This window comes from Macaca mulatta, chromosome 8 (genome assembly GCF_049350105.2).
Source record: "Macaca mulatta isolate MMU2019108-1 chromosome 8, T2T-MMU8v2.0, whole genome shotgun sequence".
NCBI classification, from domain to species: Eukaryota; Metazoa; Chordata; class Mammalia; order Primates; family Cercopithecidae; genus Macaca; species Macaca mulatta.
Window position 1 is genome coordinate 12,464,655 of NC_133413.1, and position 16,231 is coordinate 12,480,885.

General features: G+C 44.1%; 1 protein-coding gene and 1 long non-coding RNA gene across 6 annotated transcripts in view; one reads left to right on the forward strand and one right to left on the reverse strand.

Moving 5' to 3' along the window:
* Positions 1–15,080, forward strand: part of MFHAS1 (multifunctional ROCO family signaling regulator 1) — a 108,352-nt gene extending 93,272 nt beyond the window's left edge. The window contains exons 3-4 of one of the 5 annotated variants that reach the window (XR_013397089.1): positions 1,623–1,749; positions 12,388–12,911. Coding sequence is in view for 3 of the 5 variants with exons in the window: in XM_001090936.5 (XP_001090936.3) it covers positions 1,623–1,749; positions 12,388–12,421 (161 nt within the window). In the remaining 2 variants the exon portion in view is untranslated. Of the gene's footprint in view, positions 1–1,622; positions 1,750–8,381; positions 8,425–12,387 lie in introns of those variants that run through there. The other 4 variants (XR_013397088.1, XM_001090936.5, XM_077943021.1 and 1 more) reach the window with 4 other exon arrangements.
* The window catches only part of LOC106999685 (uncharacterized), a 40,816-nt gene continuing 31,728 nt past the window's right edge, over positions 7,144–16,231 (reverse strand). Inside the window, exon 4 of the long non-coding RNA XR_013397090.1 lies at positions 7,144–7,361. This is a non-coding gene — a long non-coding RNA (uncharacterized LOC106999685). The remainder of the gene's footprint in view (positions 7,362–16,231) is intronic.

Consider the following 16,231-nt stretch of genomic DNA (forward strand, 5'->3'; position numbering starts at 1 on the left):
TCTCCCAGGGATGAGGGGACTGCTGTTCTTTGGAGTCTCTAGAATTTCTTTTTTTCTTTTTCTTTTCTTTCTTTCTTTTTTTGAGACAGATTCTTACTCTGTCACCCAGGCTGAAATGCAGTGGCACAATCTCGGCTCACTGCAACCTCCGCCTCCCAGGTTGAAGCGATTCACCTGCCTCAGCCTCCTGAGTAGCTGGGACTACAGGCACCTGCCACCAACGCCTGGCTAATTTTTGTATTTTTAGTAGAGATGGGGTTTCACCATATTGGCCAGGCTGGTCTCGAATTCCTGACCTTGTGATCCACCTGCCTCGGCCTCCCAAAGTTCTGGGATTACAGGCATGAGCCATTGCGCCCAGCCTGGAGTCTCTAGAATTTCAAGTCAGCAGTAGAAGTGATTGGTGCATAGAGTTGAAGTTTTAATTGCGGTAGTGTCTTTCCCCAGTTGGCGTACATTTCACATCCTTGATTTGGTTAATTGACTTTCTAGAAGCCAGACATGGTGGCTCACACTTGTCATCCCAGCACTTTGAGAGGCTGAGGTGGGAGGATTGCTTGAGGCTAGAAGTTTGAGACCAGCCTGGGAAACATATCGAGACTCCCGTCACTACAAAAATAAAGGAAAAGGTTAACATTTAGCCAGATGTAGTGCTGCCTACCTGTGGTCCCAGCTACTCAGGAGTCTGAGGTGGGAGGATCACTGAGCCTGGGAGATTGAGGCTGCAGCGAGCTATGATTAGTCCACTGCACTTCAGCCTGGGTGACAAAGCAAGACCCTGTCTCAAAAACAACAACAAAAAATTTAGTTCCTGGGTTTAAGTAGGGCAGTTTAAACAATAACGTGTCCCATCTTCAGCCAGGAGCTGTTTCTTGAGTACTCTGAGAAAGGGCATGGTGCCCTGGGTATGTGGATGAGAGAATGGAAGTCATCACTGCTTTTAGAGATTTAGTGATCTAGTTGAAGAGAGATTACATCCAGGGCATGCAGAGTAATAGCCTTCCTTTAGGTACTGTGGTGATCCATTAGGTTAATTATGTGTCTAGATAGTGTTGTGTTGGTGCATCCACTTCACACATACCTATCAGGGCAGTCCCCTTGCCCGGAGGAGGCTGGGCTCATCTTAGGCTGTTTGCCTTTTTAACACCTTTAGTCTGCTGTGTTTCCAGATCATTTATACAGGGCTTTGTTGAACGGTTGCTGTGGTCTGCTTGAGTCCCATCGGCCCCAAATCCTAATTATGAACACCTCCTTGGCAGCCCTTGCTTCAGTGGGCTCTGGGGACTCTGGCTCAGCCGGTGACATCTAGATAAAGATCCCTGGAGTCAGTCTGTTAGAAGGAAGGTGAGCAGAGCAGTGACAGATGCTGTCTTTGTCTAGTGTGGGCCTTCCTGCCATGACCACGAGAATTTTCTCCACGGTGACGCAGAGGAGAATGTAGGTGTTGGAGCCGGCGCCCAGGCAATTCTGCTGTTCTTGGTTGCACATTTGTTCTCAGACCCTTCGCTGCTTCACCTCTGCCCTTCTGCCCCTGCTCCCATCCCCAAGCAGTGCTTTCTTTGTAAAGTGAGCCCATTTTTAGGGCACATCTCCGTAACACATTTTTCTCTCTCCTCCTGCAGGGGAGTTGCTGAGTCAGCCCAGACCAGAAGGAGTGGCAGAGATCATTTGCCCCAAGAACGGCAGCGAGCGAGTGAATGTTGCCTTGGTTTACCCACCCACGCCGACTGTGATCAGCCCCTGTTCCAAGTGAGTTCCCAAAGTCCCTCTGGCCCCCGGACCCGGCTCCTGATCCCGGCCCCATAGATATGACAACAAAAATCCAGGTTAAACTGCATCTGCACAAACCTTGCAAAGTCCTCCTGAACAGACATAATTCTTCTGGGTAACATCAGCTTCATGACTTATGCAGCAAAACAGGAACTTTTATTTCCTCTTTTTTGTGATTTTTTTTTTCATAAAGTCAGAACATTTTTTTAACAGCCTTTTTGAGATGTCATTCACATAACACAGTTCACTTACCTAAGTGTACAGTTCATTGGTTTTTAGTTTATTTGCAGGTATATGCAACCAAAAAGAAAATTTTTTTTTTTGAGACGGAGTCTCACTCTGTTGCCCAAGCAGGAGTGCAGTGGCGCGATCTCGGCTCACTGCAAGCTCCGCCTCCCGGGTTCATGCCATTCTCCTGCCTCAGTCTCCCGAGTAGCTGGGACTACAGATGCCCGCCACCACACCCAGCTAATTTTTTTGTATTTTTAGTAGAGACGGGGTTTCACCGTGTTAGCCAGGATGATCTTGATCTCCTGACCTCGTGATCCGTCCGTCTTGGCCTGCCAAAGTGCTGGGGTTACAAAAGAACATATTTTTTTGATGGGCAGTCTTACTTAACTCTGTCATTGCAGAATTAAGTTGGCTCTCACATCCAAAAACAGTGCAGGCCCATTCCATGAGCACAGCCTGCAGAAAGTCAGTAATAGATTGTTTTTTGTTGCATGGTTCTGATTTTTGAGTCAGTCCTTGAAAATCAAGGGCTGTGCAGTTTGCCACCACCTTGCCCCCAAATGGGCTTGAAGACAGAGAATGTACACGTGCAAAGTACATTTTGGATAGAACATTAGAGGTTACTATTCTAGATAACACTCATCCTGTTTGTTTGGGTTTTGTGTATGTGTTTTTTTGTTTTGTTTTGCTTGTATTAAGAACCAAATAGACCACTTTTTACCTCAGATCCTGAAAAGCAGCAGCCACAATATTCTCGGGTCAGGTCTCATTATCTGCGTGACGTCAGCACTATGATTTCTCCAGCACAGTATTCATATCCATGCAGCAAACTCGACTTTTTCTTCCTAGCTGGCCACATGGAATTTTTTAATGAAAAAATTATATATGAATCTAAGCCTTTTTTTTAGGGAGATCAGAAAGTGTGCCTTTGGGAATTGTGACCTGTCATCTCCTCTTGGGAAACTTGCTGTCCAGCCGCATTCCAGGCAGTGTGACAGGTGTCCGTGGCTCGCCCCTCACATGGCAGCTGTCCTGCCTTTGGTGTGCTCCCTGCAAAGCGAGGGTTCCCAGTGGCATTCTCATTCATTAGCTGCTGCAGTAGAAGTAGGGGGCACCCGGCTCAGTGCCCCATTTCTCCAAACTGGGAAACTCATTACATAGAACATCCTTAATCTATCCTTGCTGGAAAATATCACTGAACACCCAAGGGAAACTCTTATCTAATGCCCTTGTGTTCAGAGTACTATTTAACTATCATGTGCGTGGTTTAATTTATCACTGACTCTGAGACATTGTGAATCTTGAAGTGCTTCTTAAATATTAAAATAGGACTACAGAGTAACTATTATTAGGTTGGTGCAAAAGTAATTGTGAAATTACTTTTAACCAGAATAACCAGAATAATCCCCTGTCCTGAACATATCAAACAACAGAAATTTTATTGTTTTTTTTAAATTTCTTTGAAATTGTACACATTGGTCCCTTTCTTTCAGATACACCTGGGTGAGGATGGATAAGGGGATATTATGTGTTTTCTTTTTCTTCTCTCTCTCTCTTTTTTTTTTTTTAATACCCCGTAAGTTCTTAAAGCTCAAGGGGATATTACAGAACCAGCAAGGTATGAAACAGAGGAAACAAAAATTAAATATACTTTGCATTGGCATAAACTTTCCAGAGCCGAGAGAGACATGAATCTATTGTTTTGCCCTAGCCACATGCCGTCGCATAGGTGCAATAGAGGTAGGAGTTAAAATATCCATTTGTACGAGAAACCTTCCCGGCACCGAGCCAGCTTTATCAGTGCTTTTCCGTGGGCTTCTTGTACTGCCACAGAAAGACCACATTTATACCAACCTGAAACAAATGTTAGCAGCTTCTCTCTCAACAGTGTGTTGAACCCGAACGAACAAGCAGCCTTAAAGGCTTGGATAAGCTGCGGTACGTGGCGGCAGACATCTAGATGCTGAGGGAGCCTCTTTAGGGATGAACCACTTTTGACCTAGCGATCAGAATCATTTTATTTTGAAATAGGTTAAAAAAGAAAGTCTCATGAAATGGATGACAGCTTTGCAACATAATTCTCAACTCTAAATGAAGGAATATTCTCCACATAGGAAAGTTTCATATTCCTGGCAAGACGTTTCTTGGACATTACCATATTTTACTGCAGCCGCAAGGGGTAAATGATCTCTTGTGTGACTTTATAGGAAAGCACACGTAGATGTGTAGCCTGTGCTCAAGCTGCCCAGTGTTCCCCCACCTTCGCAGCCTTAAGCACCCACAGTTTCCATCCATGAACATAAAACGAAAACAAAACCATGTGGAGGCCGGACCAGCCTCCGGGGAAGGTCCCATTCATGGGTGGATGACAGTGGATTGGAAGCCGGAGATTTGGGGTGATCCATGAGGATAGCTGGCAAAGAAGGTAGTTAAGTCAACACAGCTTGGGCCTGAACCTGAGACTTGGGGTCTCAGCAGGCGCTAGACATTGGAAGTCCGGGGCTATTGCACTGGCTTTCAACTCCAGCCAAAGTAACTTAAGCAGGTCACCGTAGAGGTCAGGCTTTTTTTTTTTTTTTTTTTTTGACAAAGGGTCTCAGTCTGTCACCCAGGCTGGAGTGCAGTGGTGCAATCTCAGCTCATGGCAACCTCCACCTCCAGGGTTCAAGTGATTCTTCTGCCTTAGCCTCCTGAGTAGCTAGGACTACAGGTGTACGCCACCACATCTGGCTAATTTTTTGTATTTTTTTGGTAGAGACGGGGTTTCACCATGTTGGCTGGGCTGGTCTCGAACTCCTAACCTCAAGTGATCCGCCTGCCTCAGCCTCCCAAAATGCTGGGATGACAGGCATGAGCCACCATGCCTGGCCAAAGTCAGACTTTCTTAATCAGATATGTTAAGTTAGAATTTCTCAGGGAAGGGACCAGGCATGAGTCATTAAAAAACAAAAGAAGCCACCCAGATGAGTCTAACATGTGTACACAACTTTCTGATGGCTCAGTTTTCCAGTCCATGCCTCTAAGGGTGGGCTCCCTGGCCAGTGGGGCCTTAAGACTGCTCTGTGGTCAATACCTGCTCTGCAGCCCAAAGGCAAAACTGTCCATGCTGTCAGCTCTCAGCCTCAGCACAGTCCCTGCCACCCTCAGATAAGGTGAACATATCACCTACTGTTCAAATCACGAGAGGATTGAGAGTGATGGGACGGCTGTCAGTCATCATGCCAGGATGATGGGTGCCCACCAGAAGGCTCCTAGCTAGGTACACCAGAATAATCACCCTAGGTGATTGCTGGCCGGTGTGGGGCTTAGGTGGCTGATCTAGATCTTATGATGGTTTTTAAAAAGACATTCCAAGCTCTTCTTTGACTGGTTTACCCCTCTCCTTTATTGGTCAAATCAGAGACTTGTCATTTAACTGCCTTTGACTAAAGGTGCTGCAATGCTTTCCTTATAAAGAAGAAACCATAGATAACTGTTACCTGATTGGCCTTTTTAAATGAATTCCAAGCTTTTCTATTTCTAATTTTTAAAAATTTCTAGATGTTTTATTCCCCCATGGGGAGAGACAGAGAATAAGGAGTAGGTAGTGATTTTTTTTTTTTTTTTTAAGAACATGATTTACTCTTATAACTTGTCTCAGTGGATTGGTGGTTGAGGTTTCCACCAGCGTTTCATTGGGAAGAGGTTTCAGGAACAGGATGAAATGCCTCGCCTTCTGCACCTCCCCCTCCAGGGAGAAACAGGAGCTGAGTGGCTTCTTGTCCCCTTTGCTGATTATCAGATAGAAATGTGAGTAATTTCCATATCTCGAGTTGATTTTCAAGGATACCTGCATTTAAGATGAGGTGAACATTCACCTAGTAGCAGATTTGCCTGGGTTGCTCTGAAAAATTCTGACCTCTTCCACTATACCGATTGTGACAGATACATTTTTAAAAGCTTTATTGATGTATAATTTCCATACCAGACAACTCGCCCGTGCAATGATTACTGATGTATTTACAGAGTTGTATTTATACAACCATCACCACAATCTAATTTTAGAACGTTTTCTTCACCCCAAAAAGAAATCTGCTGCCTATTTTCAGTTAACTTGTGTCTTATCCAACACCTAGTTCATGCAGTCAGTAAGTTTTTTGTTGTTGTTTTTCTGTTTTGTTTTGTTTTTTGAGATGAAGTCTTACTCTGTAGCCCAGGCTGGAGTGCGGTGGCATGATCTCGGCTTACCACAACCTCCACCTCCTGGGTTCGAGCAATTCTCTTGCCTTAGCCTCCAGAGTAGCTGGGATTACAGGCACGCACCACTGCACCTGGCTAATTTTTTATTTTTTGTATTCTTAGTAGAGACGGGGTTTCACCATGTTGGCCAGGCTGGTCTTGAACTCCCGACCTCAGGTAATACACCCGCCTTGGCCTCCCAAAGTGCTAGGATCACAGGCGTGAGCCACACGCCCGGCCAATAAATATTTTTAGTGTCACTTTCAGGAATGGTTTTGCTGGCTGGTATGTTAGTATGAAGCAGATTTCCCAGTTTTTTGTTTGCTTTTTGCTTTGTTTTGTTTTTGTTTTGTTTTGTTTTGTTTTGAGACAAGAGTCTCACTCCTTCACCCAGGCTGGAGTACAGTGGCGTGATCTCGGCTCACTGCAACCTCTGCCCCCTGGGTTCAAGTGATTCTCCTGTTAGTCCCCGAGTAGCTGGGACTACAGGCGCATGCCACCATGCCCGGCTAATTTTTGTATTTTTAGTAGAGACGGGGTTTCACCGTGTTAGCCAGGATGGTCTCGATCTCCTGACCTCGTGGTCCGCCCGCCGCAGCCTCCCAAAGTGCTGGGATTACAGGCATGAGCCACTGCACCCAGCCGATTTCTGAGTTTTAAAGAGGTTCTCATAAACACGTTATCCTTGGCACAGTTCAGTCTAAAGACAGTGGCTTGTCTTGCTCCTCCCACTGCCAGCCCCCTATTTCCTGGATGGTGGAGAGGAGCTGGAGCTGCTTGGAGAGCTCCTCCTTTAGAACTTCTTCATGGCAGCCTAATTAGACCCTAGATATTTCAGGGGTACTGAGCCTTGACATTAGGAGTCAAAACAGAGGGCAAACATATACTTCTGGTGGGCAAGGTAGGAAGCAAGTAGAACGCATAATCTTTTAAAGCTTTTATTCGTGAATTCCTGTCTCTGTCCAGCTACTCTTCAGGGTGAGACCGAATATTCCAGTTCCCAGGGAGCGTGAGCTTCTCTGGACAAATGACAGCTTGCTGGTTGCGTTTCATTCTCAGGGATCCTGCAGAATGCTTCTTTCTCCTTCCAAAGAGCTTTAGAGCAACTCCCTCCTCCACCAAACTGAAGACTCTTCGATAACCTGCCAGATAACCCAGTTTATCTACTGATTTTTGTGTAAAAGACCAAGAAAATTCAACAGGTCATCGTATGACAATGTTTTACCTTAAGGCATTACTGGAATGCGACCCACATTCTGACATGTGGTTTCTTAATGGACTGACCCTTGAATGTACAGGAAGTGGGCATGTGTTACTCTTGTTTCCTGGTGGTTGACGTTTCTCCTGCAGCAATACCGTATCTGTCTGTGCTCCGATATGTGGGGAGTGGTGGGAGTTCTGAGACTGAAGAAGGAAGTTCATTCTGATTTTGGCTGATCACGTATTATAGAATTACCAAAAAAAAAAAAAAAAAAAAAAGGTGGGGGTGGTTTGAAAATTGTTGAGCTAAGCTTTCTCCTTTTTTAGGAAGTACTACTAATAATAGAGGGGAAGGCTGAGTTATTGCATTTCAAAATTCCCTTTTAAAATGTTGGATTATTGCCTATATACCGTAGAGTTCCCATTCAAGCAAGATCCCCACTAAATTCCAGTTACTTGCTGTTTGTAACTATTCTCAAAAGTACCGTGATGACTTTGCACAGGAATTTCGGCAGTAGCATCGTTTTGACATAAAGACATTTAAGACCAATTGCAGTTGCCTTTCATAAAAAGCAGGATGAAGTTTGTAGCCTTTATATCACCAAATAAACAGGCCATGTATGTCTACTAGCACACAAATTAGTATGAACTTGATAAAAGATTTTTAAAAAGCAATGGCGTGAGATGAATTAGGCTTCGTCACAATGGAGAATTTTTCACTGACCGCAGAATTTTAAAATACAGAGGGTGAGGAAGGGATGGTGTTTGATAAGAAAAGGCCGCTTGTGGACGTTGCCTGTGGGGCATTTCACATCGATTTGCATTGATTTGTTTTGTTCTATGCAAGGAGTGAGACAGCTCTTTGCCTTGCTGTTTTAACAAGCTGGGAGGAATTGTGTTTCTTTAATTATTTAGTCTCCCATCAGCCACATTGATACTGGAATTTTTCCCTCTCTGCTTGGGTATCTTCATACTTTCTTGGAAAATTAAGTGGAAAAGATAGTGCTTCTTTTCCTTATGCCATCATTTTTACTGTACCCAAACTGTGACTTTAGGAGCACCAATTTTTAAGGGTAAGTCTCTGTGAAGCAGAGAGAATTTCTTAAATAGGTAAGGCCCTCTGGGATATGGGGGTGTTGGGATGAAGAGATTTTGGAGAGCAGGAATCCTAGACAAACCTTATACTTCTCTAGAATCAAGTTGCTTGTGGGAATTAGGAAGAAGGGAATTGCTTGATTCTTTTGCTTAATTTACTATGATATTGCATAGACAGTGATCTTAGATCCTTGTTCAAAAAAGGAAGTCATTTTTTAAAAATTTTACTATTATGCAGAAATCAAACATCAGGTGGGTCCACACCTTCAGGAACTACACAGGGAAGTACCGGGATGGTCACACGGAGGGAGAGGAAGGGACTGCGGGCATGAGGGGAAGAATGGGCAAGACCGGGTAGGCAGGTCTAGGACAGGCTCATCTGAATAATCTCAGTGGCCCTGGGGCAGAGGGGTTGCCTTAGTTGTCTGGCACCTGGCTCGGGGGCAGGTGGATGGTGGCCTACAGTGTGAGAGCCAGTAAAGGAGGTGTTCCGGGGGTGGGTTCAGGATTAGTTGGTTTGTATTTGAAGAGTGTACTCCGGGCAAGTTGTTTTACCATCTCTAGGAATTGGCTAATCCTGGGAGAGACAGTCCCTCCAGAGTCTGCAAGGCCCAGGATAGGAAAGCACCAGAATACAGAAAATAAAAGACATAGTTAATACAGCACGCCATGGCTTCAGTTTCAGCCTAAGCATCTCAGTACCTTGAGTTATAATTTCTTTGTTGCATCCCGAAAGGGCAGATTTCGATTCCCTAACCTGGGAGGACTCGGGGGCTGGGCGCCCCCTAGGCTGGCCCCTCCCTTCAACTCCAGACCTCTGTTTCCAGTGTCTCACCTGGCATCATCATCCCTGGATGTCCTGTAGGCCTCACAGGCATGCAGCTGAATTTATTGCCTTCCTCCCTCTAAGTTCTTCCTCAATCTGTGACCTGTCTTTGGCAACGGGGTAGCTTTGCACCATCGGCCCCAAGCTAGGAGTCCGTGAGCCTCAGTGCTTTCCTCTGCTTTCTTCCCTGTGTGTAGTAATTCTCCAACACCTTTTATCCCATCCCATCAGTGTCCTGACATGAATGAATTTGACCCATATCTTCAGCTCCAGCCTCGGGCTTCTTTCTAGGGCCTGACCCCCCACCCCAGCCACCACTTCCCCCATCTCTGCCAAGGTTCCTGTGACTGAGTCTCAGCTGGCTGCCTGCTCTCTTATCTTTTTGTCCTTCAAACCAACATTAATTATCTTTTAACATCAGACCCCATCATGTCTCTCCCTCTTCAAAAGCCTTGGATGGCTTCCTGGTGATAACAGGCTCAAGTTCAAACCTCCTGGCCATGGCTCACAAGGCCCTGCACAATCCGACCCCAGGCACTCTGCCAACACACAGGACACTCTCTTTCTGTGGGAGGTCAACCATGGTGGGCCCTGGCTACCTCTCAGTCCACTGGCTGGCTGCTGCCCTTCTCTCCTACCAGTGAAGGCCCATTGGTTGCTGAGGCCAAGATCATAGGTCACCTCCTCTGGGAAGCCACCGCTAATCATCCTCACTGTAACCAGTCACTCTGTTCTTCACGTTTCCTCAGTACTTTTCTGTTTGTTTCAGACAGAGTCTCGGTCTGTCACCCAGGCTGTGGTGTAGTAGCACAATCTTGGTTCACTGCAACCTCCGCCTCCTGGGTTCAAGCGATTATCCTGCCTCAGCTCCCCGAGTAGCTGGGACTACAGGCATGCACCACCACGCCCGGCTCATTTTTGCATTTTTAGTAGAGACAGGGTTTTGCCATATTGGCCAGGCTGATCTCAAACTCTTGATCTCAGTTGATCCGTCTGCCTCAGTCTTCCAAACACTGGGATTACAGGCATGAGCTGCTGCACCTGGCTCTCCTCAATACTTTTTATATACCTCTTTTGGTAATAATCTCATAGTATCTTGGCTACTTTTTACCTGTGGCTGTTTCATCACATCTGACCCATCCATTCAATAGATCTTTGTTGAGTAATTATCCTCTAGTAGGCATTGGGCCGGGTGTTGAGGATACATAAAGCACTAAAATCAGATCCTGCCCTCCAGAACCTAATAGCCTCTTTGGAGAAGATGAGAATCAAAGCCATAATCAGACAAACTTGTCAGAGTCTAATTATAATTGAAACATGGTACCTGCCATGATAGGTGTATGAACAGAGTCCCGTAAGCACAGGGAAGAAGGAACTCTACCAGGAAGAATGAGAAAAAGTTCTAGGAAGTCGTATTTGAGGTGGGTCTTGAAGGAGGAGGACAAGTTTATGGAGATAGAGAGGCGGGGAGAAACAGAGAAGGCCGGTGATTTTGATGGTGGTTTTCTTTAGGTCCCAAATGTGGAAAAAGGCATAGATGTGAAACAATTTTCAAGCTGGTTGAACAATGGGATATTCCCTCTAGGTGCCCTTGATTAGGTATTCTTGTGTTTCTCAGTCTTACGTGTAGGCCGGGAGCAGACCGTCTGCATTTCCGAAGGTCTGTTAGATTCAGTGGGAAAATGTTTATGTAGCACATCTCTTCGTGAACCCAAAACTCACACCACCAAAGTTAGCTGCTGGGTTGAAACGTGTGTTTTTACACTGCCGTCCTTACAGTTAGGTTGATTATATTATTAGTTGAATTTGAGGCAGTTTTCAAAACGCTGTCTTCCGGGAGTTTACTATATGAATAGGCATTAAAAATATTCTTGTGGCAGAGTGCCGTAGAAATGTGAAATTCTTCCTAGGGCTCCAAATATCCAACTTCTCTTTTAGCTTTGGAGTCAGATCACCCTAGTGAAAGGCCTGGCTCTGCCACTCGCTAGTATGCACCCTTGGGGAAGTTATTTCACCTTTTGGAACCTTAGTTCCCTTCTTAGTAAGATGCTGATAAGACGGAGCTTACATGGTGGGATTGTCAGGAGTTGAAGATAAATAATGCGCTAGAGTGAACAACCTAACTCCTGGCATGTAGTTAGTAAATGAGAGATTTTTGTTTTTCTTGGTTTGTTTGTTTTGGTGATGTCATTATTATCATGCTTGAACGAGCCCATGGCTGAATCTTGTAGGGACTGGAGAAGTGTTTAGGCAGATGCTGAATTATCAGTGTCCATGAAATCACTGTCTCTCCTAACGAGAGATGGGGGATTGGGGAAAACGAATCGTAACTCCTTTTTCCTTTCCTTTCAATGTCTTTGTGTATTTTATTGAAAGTTGCTTAAAAAAACACACACACACTTTACAAAACATTCCATCACGTGTCATTGTAGGGAAGCAAAAATGAGAAAAACACTTGATATTTTTCCTCTAACCATTTTACTGGAACTGAATGCCGCTTTGTTTATTTGCTGAGGCTGCAGTAGTCTCTTCATTCTATATTGATCAGACTCCAGATTTTCGTGGACAACTTAACGTATAACATTTTAACTAAAATCATGCATTTTAGGTGGACAGACATCTCACTTTTTAGTATATATCCCTTCTCCTAGAGGATTATTTGGTGTGTGTCTATGTGTGACTGTGCGTGTTTATTGAAAGGAAACAGTTCCGTGGTTAGAGTTTTGGGTTGTTAATTAGAGGTCTAGTTAAGCTATAAAATTACAGTGGAATAAGTGGTGACAGCCAATTAGTACAGTTCCCTCTTTATAGCTGAACTGAGCTTAACACACCAACAGAAATGTTTGGCAAATAGACTGCTAAAATGACTCTGTCCTTTGTGGGGACATTAGTTGCCTGACATTTACATATTTATAATGAGTCCTAGAAGTAGAAATGAAAATATGTGAGAAAATAGATTTCTATCATCACTTCCTTTTCTTATTGAGGGTAGCATTGTCCAGTACCTTTTTGTCATCTCTCTGCTTTCTTCTTGTCCACCCATACAGGAAGAACGTTGGTGAAAAGCACAGAAACCAGTGATGTTTGTGGCTGTGGAATTTCCATGGAGAAAAGAGAGCATCTGAACACCTGGACCATTTTTTGCACCTGGCAGACCCTCTGCACTCCCCCCAGCGTGTTCTGTGAACTTGAGTGACAACGCGTGCTTGCAGGATGCTTTTTGGAAGATTGGGGAAGAGGTGGGGAGGGGGTGGGGGGGAAGCATGGGCGAGAAGATGGAGCAAATGTTTTACAACCTGAACCTCAGAACTGTGATCCTCCAAGGAGCGCGCTACTTGAAGAAAAGAAAAAAAAAAAAAAGTCGAATGGCTTCTCAGGGATTTTGTTTTCCGTGCACATATAAGCCATAGTTACAGTACAGGTGGCAGTATTTAGAGCACTCAGATTTCAGTTCTGTTAAATGTGAAAGAGGGATCGACTGACGTTCATTGCTGTTCCATAACTAGTGTAAAATATGTATATGTTTATCTTTATTTTTATAATATGCAAATACATTTAAATTTATACAGTTTGAAGCTTCTAGCGTTAGTTCACACTGGGTGCAATATTCTGCATGAGAACTGTGCCAAGATGGGGCTGATTTCTTATTTTAGTATAAGACTTTTTTGTTTTTTCTTTATTCTTTAATCCTCCTCAGCTTTAAAAAAAAAAAAAAAAAAAAAAAAACCTCTGTTAGCCCATGGATTAAGTGTTGGTTCATAGAGATTGCCAATAACCAGAAAGAACCTTAAATGTGCATTTAAGACCGTGTCCCTTCCCTTCTTTTCAATAAAGGTCCTGCCTATATAAATGATCGGGCACGCTGGTGGGAAATCCTTGCTTTCCACACGTTATTAGTGCCGGGCAGAGATGGGGCACACTCAGGGGCCAAAGAGGACAAAAAGTCCATGCAAAACTTGAGTCTTTTAATGGCTTAAGATAATCAGGAGTCAGTTCTGAATCTTACAAAGTGCTCTGCCTAATAAGTACCTTACTTAGCAGAGCACTTTGCAAACATATTACTTATTAGCAGAGCTCTTTGCAGACCTTTCACATCTGGCTGTCAGACCTTAAGGTTGTGAATTTAGACTCCAGTTATGCTCACTGGAGAGCATAATCCCACATGGGTTATTTATAAATACAGAACCTCTGATTGGACAGTCTCCTGCCAAGAACTAGTAAAACCCTCGTTTTAAAATCTTCACGAGGTAAAACTTAAAAAGCAAACCAAACAAATTGCTCTCCATTCTCCTTTTAATTGGGCCAAACAGCATATGCTACAGTAGTAACACGTTTTTCGGAGAGTGTAAAAAACTCTGTTTACATTTGCCTCCTCCGTGGGTTGATTGAAAATGTATAAAACTGACGACTGCTCGCCAGCGTCAGACAAAAAGAGTGAGTTGCTGGTACTCACTACTCTTTTACTTCTTTCATCAAGTATTGACTCTTGGAAGGCCACAGTCTCAACATGTTTTTTAAAAGAAGTAACGAGCAAGCGGCTGCCCTGCTAGAAATCACACACCGATTTTTGTAGAATATTTTGTGCCCCAGGCGTTGATTTCACTGGCTCCAGAACCTGCAGTTCAGAGAATGATTTATTGTGATCATAAAAATCAAATGGGATCAGACTATGTTTGCATTTTTTTAGTACTTGAATAGGACACCTGAAGTTTGAGAGTTTGTTTTCTTTTAGAACACAGTCACACGATCAATCTGGTGAATCCTTTTGTCACAGTTCTCATGTGTGTGTGCGCGTCTGTGTGTGCGTGTGCATGTGTGTAAAACTGAATGGTAACGTCATTGCTTTTTGGACCATTGAATAGTTGGGCAGTAAGAGTTTTTTAATTGGCATGAGACAGTTCCTCAACTGTCAAATTAACCAACTTTGACCCGTCTTTAGAAAAAGACTTATTTGTATGATTTTGGGCTAACTCCCGAGGGACCATATTAAATGACGAAAATGCTCCTTTTGGTGACACACCCTGCAAAGTATTTGCTGTTATGAACATAAACGCCCACATTCATAGTATCTAATATTTTTGACAAGTGATGTTTTGTGCTGTCATCTGAACCCTAGAGAAGCAGTGTCAGAAGAAACCTTGGTGTCACACGTGTCTTAGCAAAAGGGTTACCATGATAGAGGGTCATGTGACCAAAAGATGCTCCAGAGAAGCTTGCGAATTTGTTTCAGGGTGGGAGGAGGGTTGGAGATAGAAAAATCACTCTGCTCTACAGGACTCTTCAGCTGTCTATGCAAGAAATTCTGTTTTCTCTTTCAACACCTGGAAAGACACAGCAGCCCACCGAGGCGACAGGCGATTCACTAAGCACAAGAGGAATGTTTTCTAAGCAAGGCGTCCCTTGCCTCTCAAACAAATGCCCTCCAAGTTTGTTAGGGTTTCTATTCCTGCAACTTGTGGTATCAAAACCACTTCCAGGAATTGTAAAGCACTGCCAAAATAAATGTTTTCCCCCTTCTAAGAAAAAAAAATAAAATGACAGTGCTCGTATTTGACACTTGTGTATTGGACTCTCTTTTGAATGAATAAAAAGGAAAGGGTTTGGTGTAATTCCTGATGGGGTGTGTGTTGTTTTTCATGCCATGATTTGTGAATTGTAATTGTGGTTTCCCATTTCGTTGTCGTAACTGGGCAGAAATTAAAAAAAAAAAAAATCAATAAAAATACAAAGAAATGGTTAAGCAGTTGTATTCCCAGAGCTTCATTATTTCTGATTTTGTTCATTTTGTTTTTACTTTTAATTCTGTCAGTTAAGGAATGACTGTTTTATAGTTTTAGTTCTTAGTGGTACTGTTGGAGCTGTGGGAGGTGGGTGGTGGTAGCTCTCATCTGTTTGGTAGTTGGTCCCCGAAAGAGTCCCTGTTTTAAAACTGCCTCTGTTTTAAGGCTGAGGATGTAACTCTTGAATATCCGCTCTCTTAAATGTTTCTTTTTTTTTTTTTTTTTTCAATGATCCACTATATTCCTAAGTCACAGCTGTTAAATTTCTGGTAGGTTTGGAAGTTCCCCTGATTTGTCTTTCAAAGGCTCTTAGCAGAAGTCCTACCACCACCTGCTACATGTTGCCCCAGGGTGCCCTATTTGCAAACTGGAAGAGCAGGCCCCTCAGGTACCCCTCAGAGGATTTAGTCCTCCATATTGTTTAAAAGGCAAAGAGAAGTAAGGACCAAGGCCAGGGGGTTAACAGCAGTGAATCCATAACAGGTCTGCAGCAACCTCAATTCTTGCCTCCTCAGAAGAAAGAATTCAACCAAGGGGCACAAGACAGCGGGAGAGACCCAGGCAAGTTTTAGGGCCGGAGGGAAAGTTTATTACAAAGCTTTAGAACAGGAACGAAAAGAAGTACACTTGGAAGAGGGCCAAGCAGGCGGCCTGAGAGATCAGGTGCACAGTTTGACCTTTGACCTGGGGTTTTATACGTTGGCATTTTTCCCGAGGCCTCCCCTGATTCTTCCCCTGGGGTGGGCTGTCCACATGTGCAGTGGCCTGTCTGCGCTTGGGAGGGGGCGCATGCGCAGTGAATTACTGGAGTTGTGCGCATGCTCACCTGAGGTTTTCTTCCCTTACTAGTTGAAGGTATAGGACCTAGAAGGTCCTATACCAGTTAAGCGCCGCCATTTTGCTTCTTAATGCGCATGCTTGAGCCCACTCACCCAGCTCCTGACCACTTATCTGAAAGCATCTGATCACCAGTTTTAGGTGTTTTCTATGTATTGGGAGCCTGCCTTTCCCTGGCACCGGCTGTAACCAATTATTATTTTAGAAACACAGTGTAACAACCACCTGACCTTCTCACCTGATGGTTGCTGGGGGGGTTTCTTCTGCCCTGCTC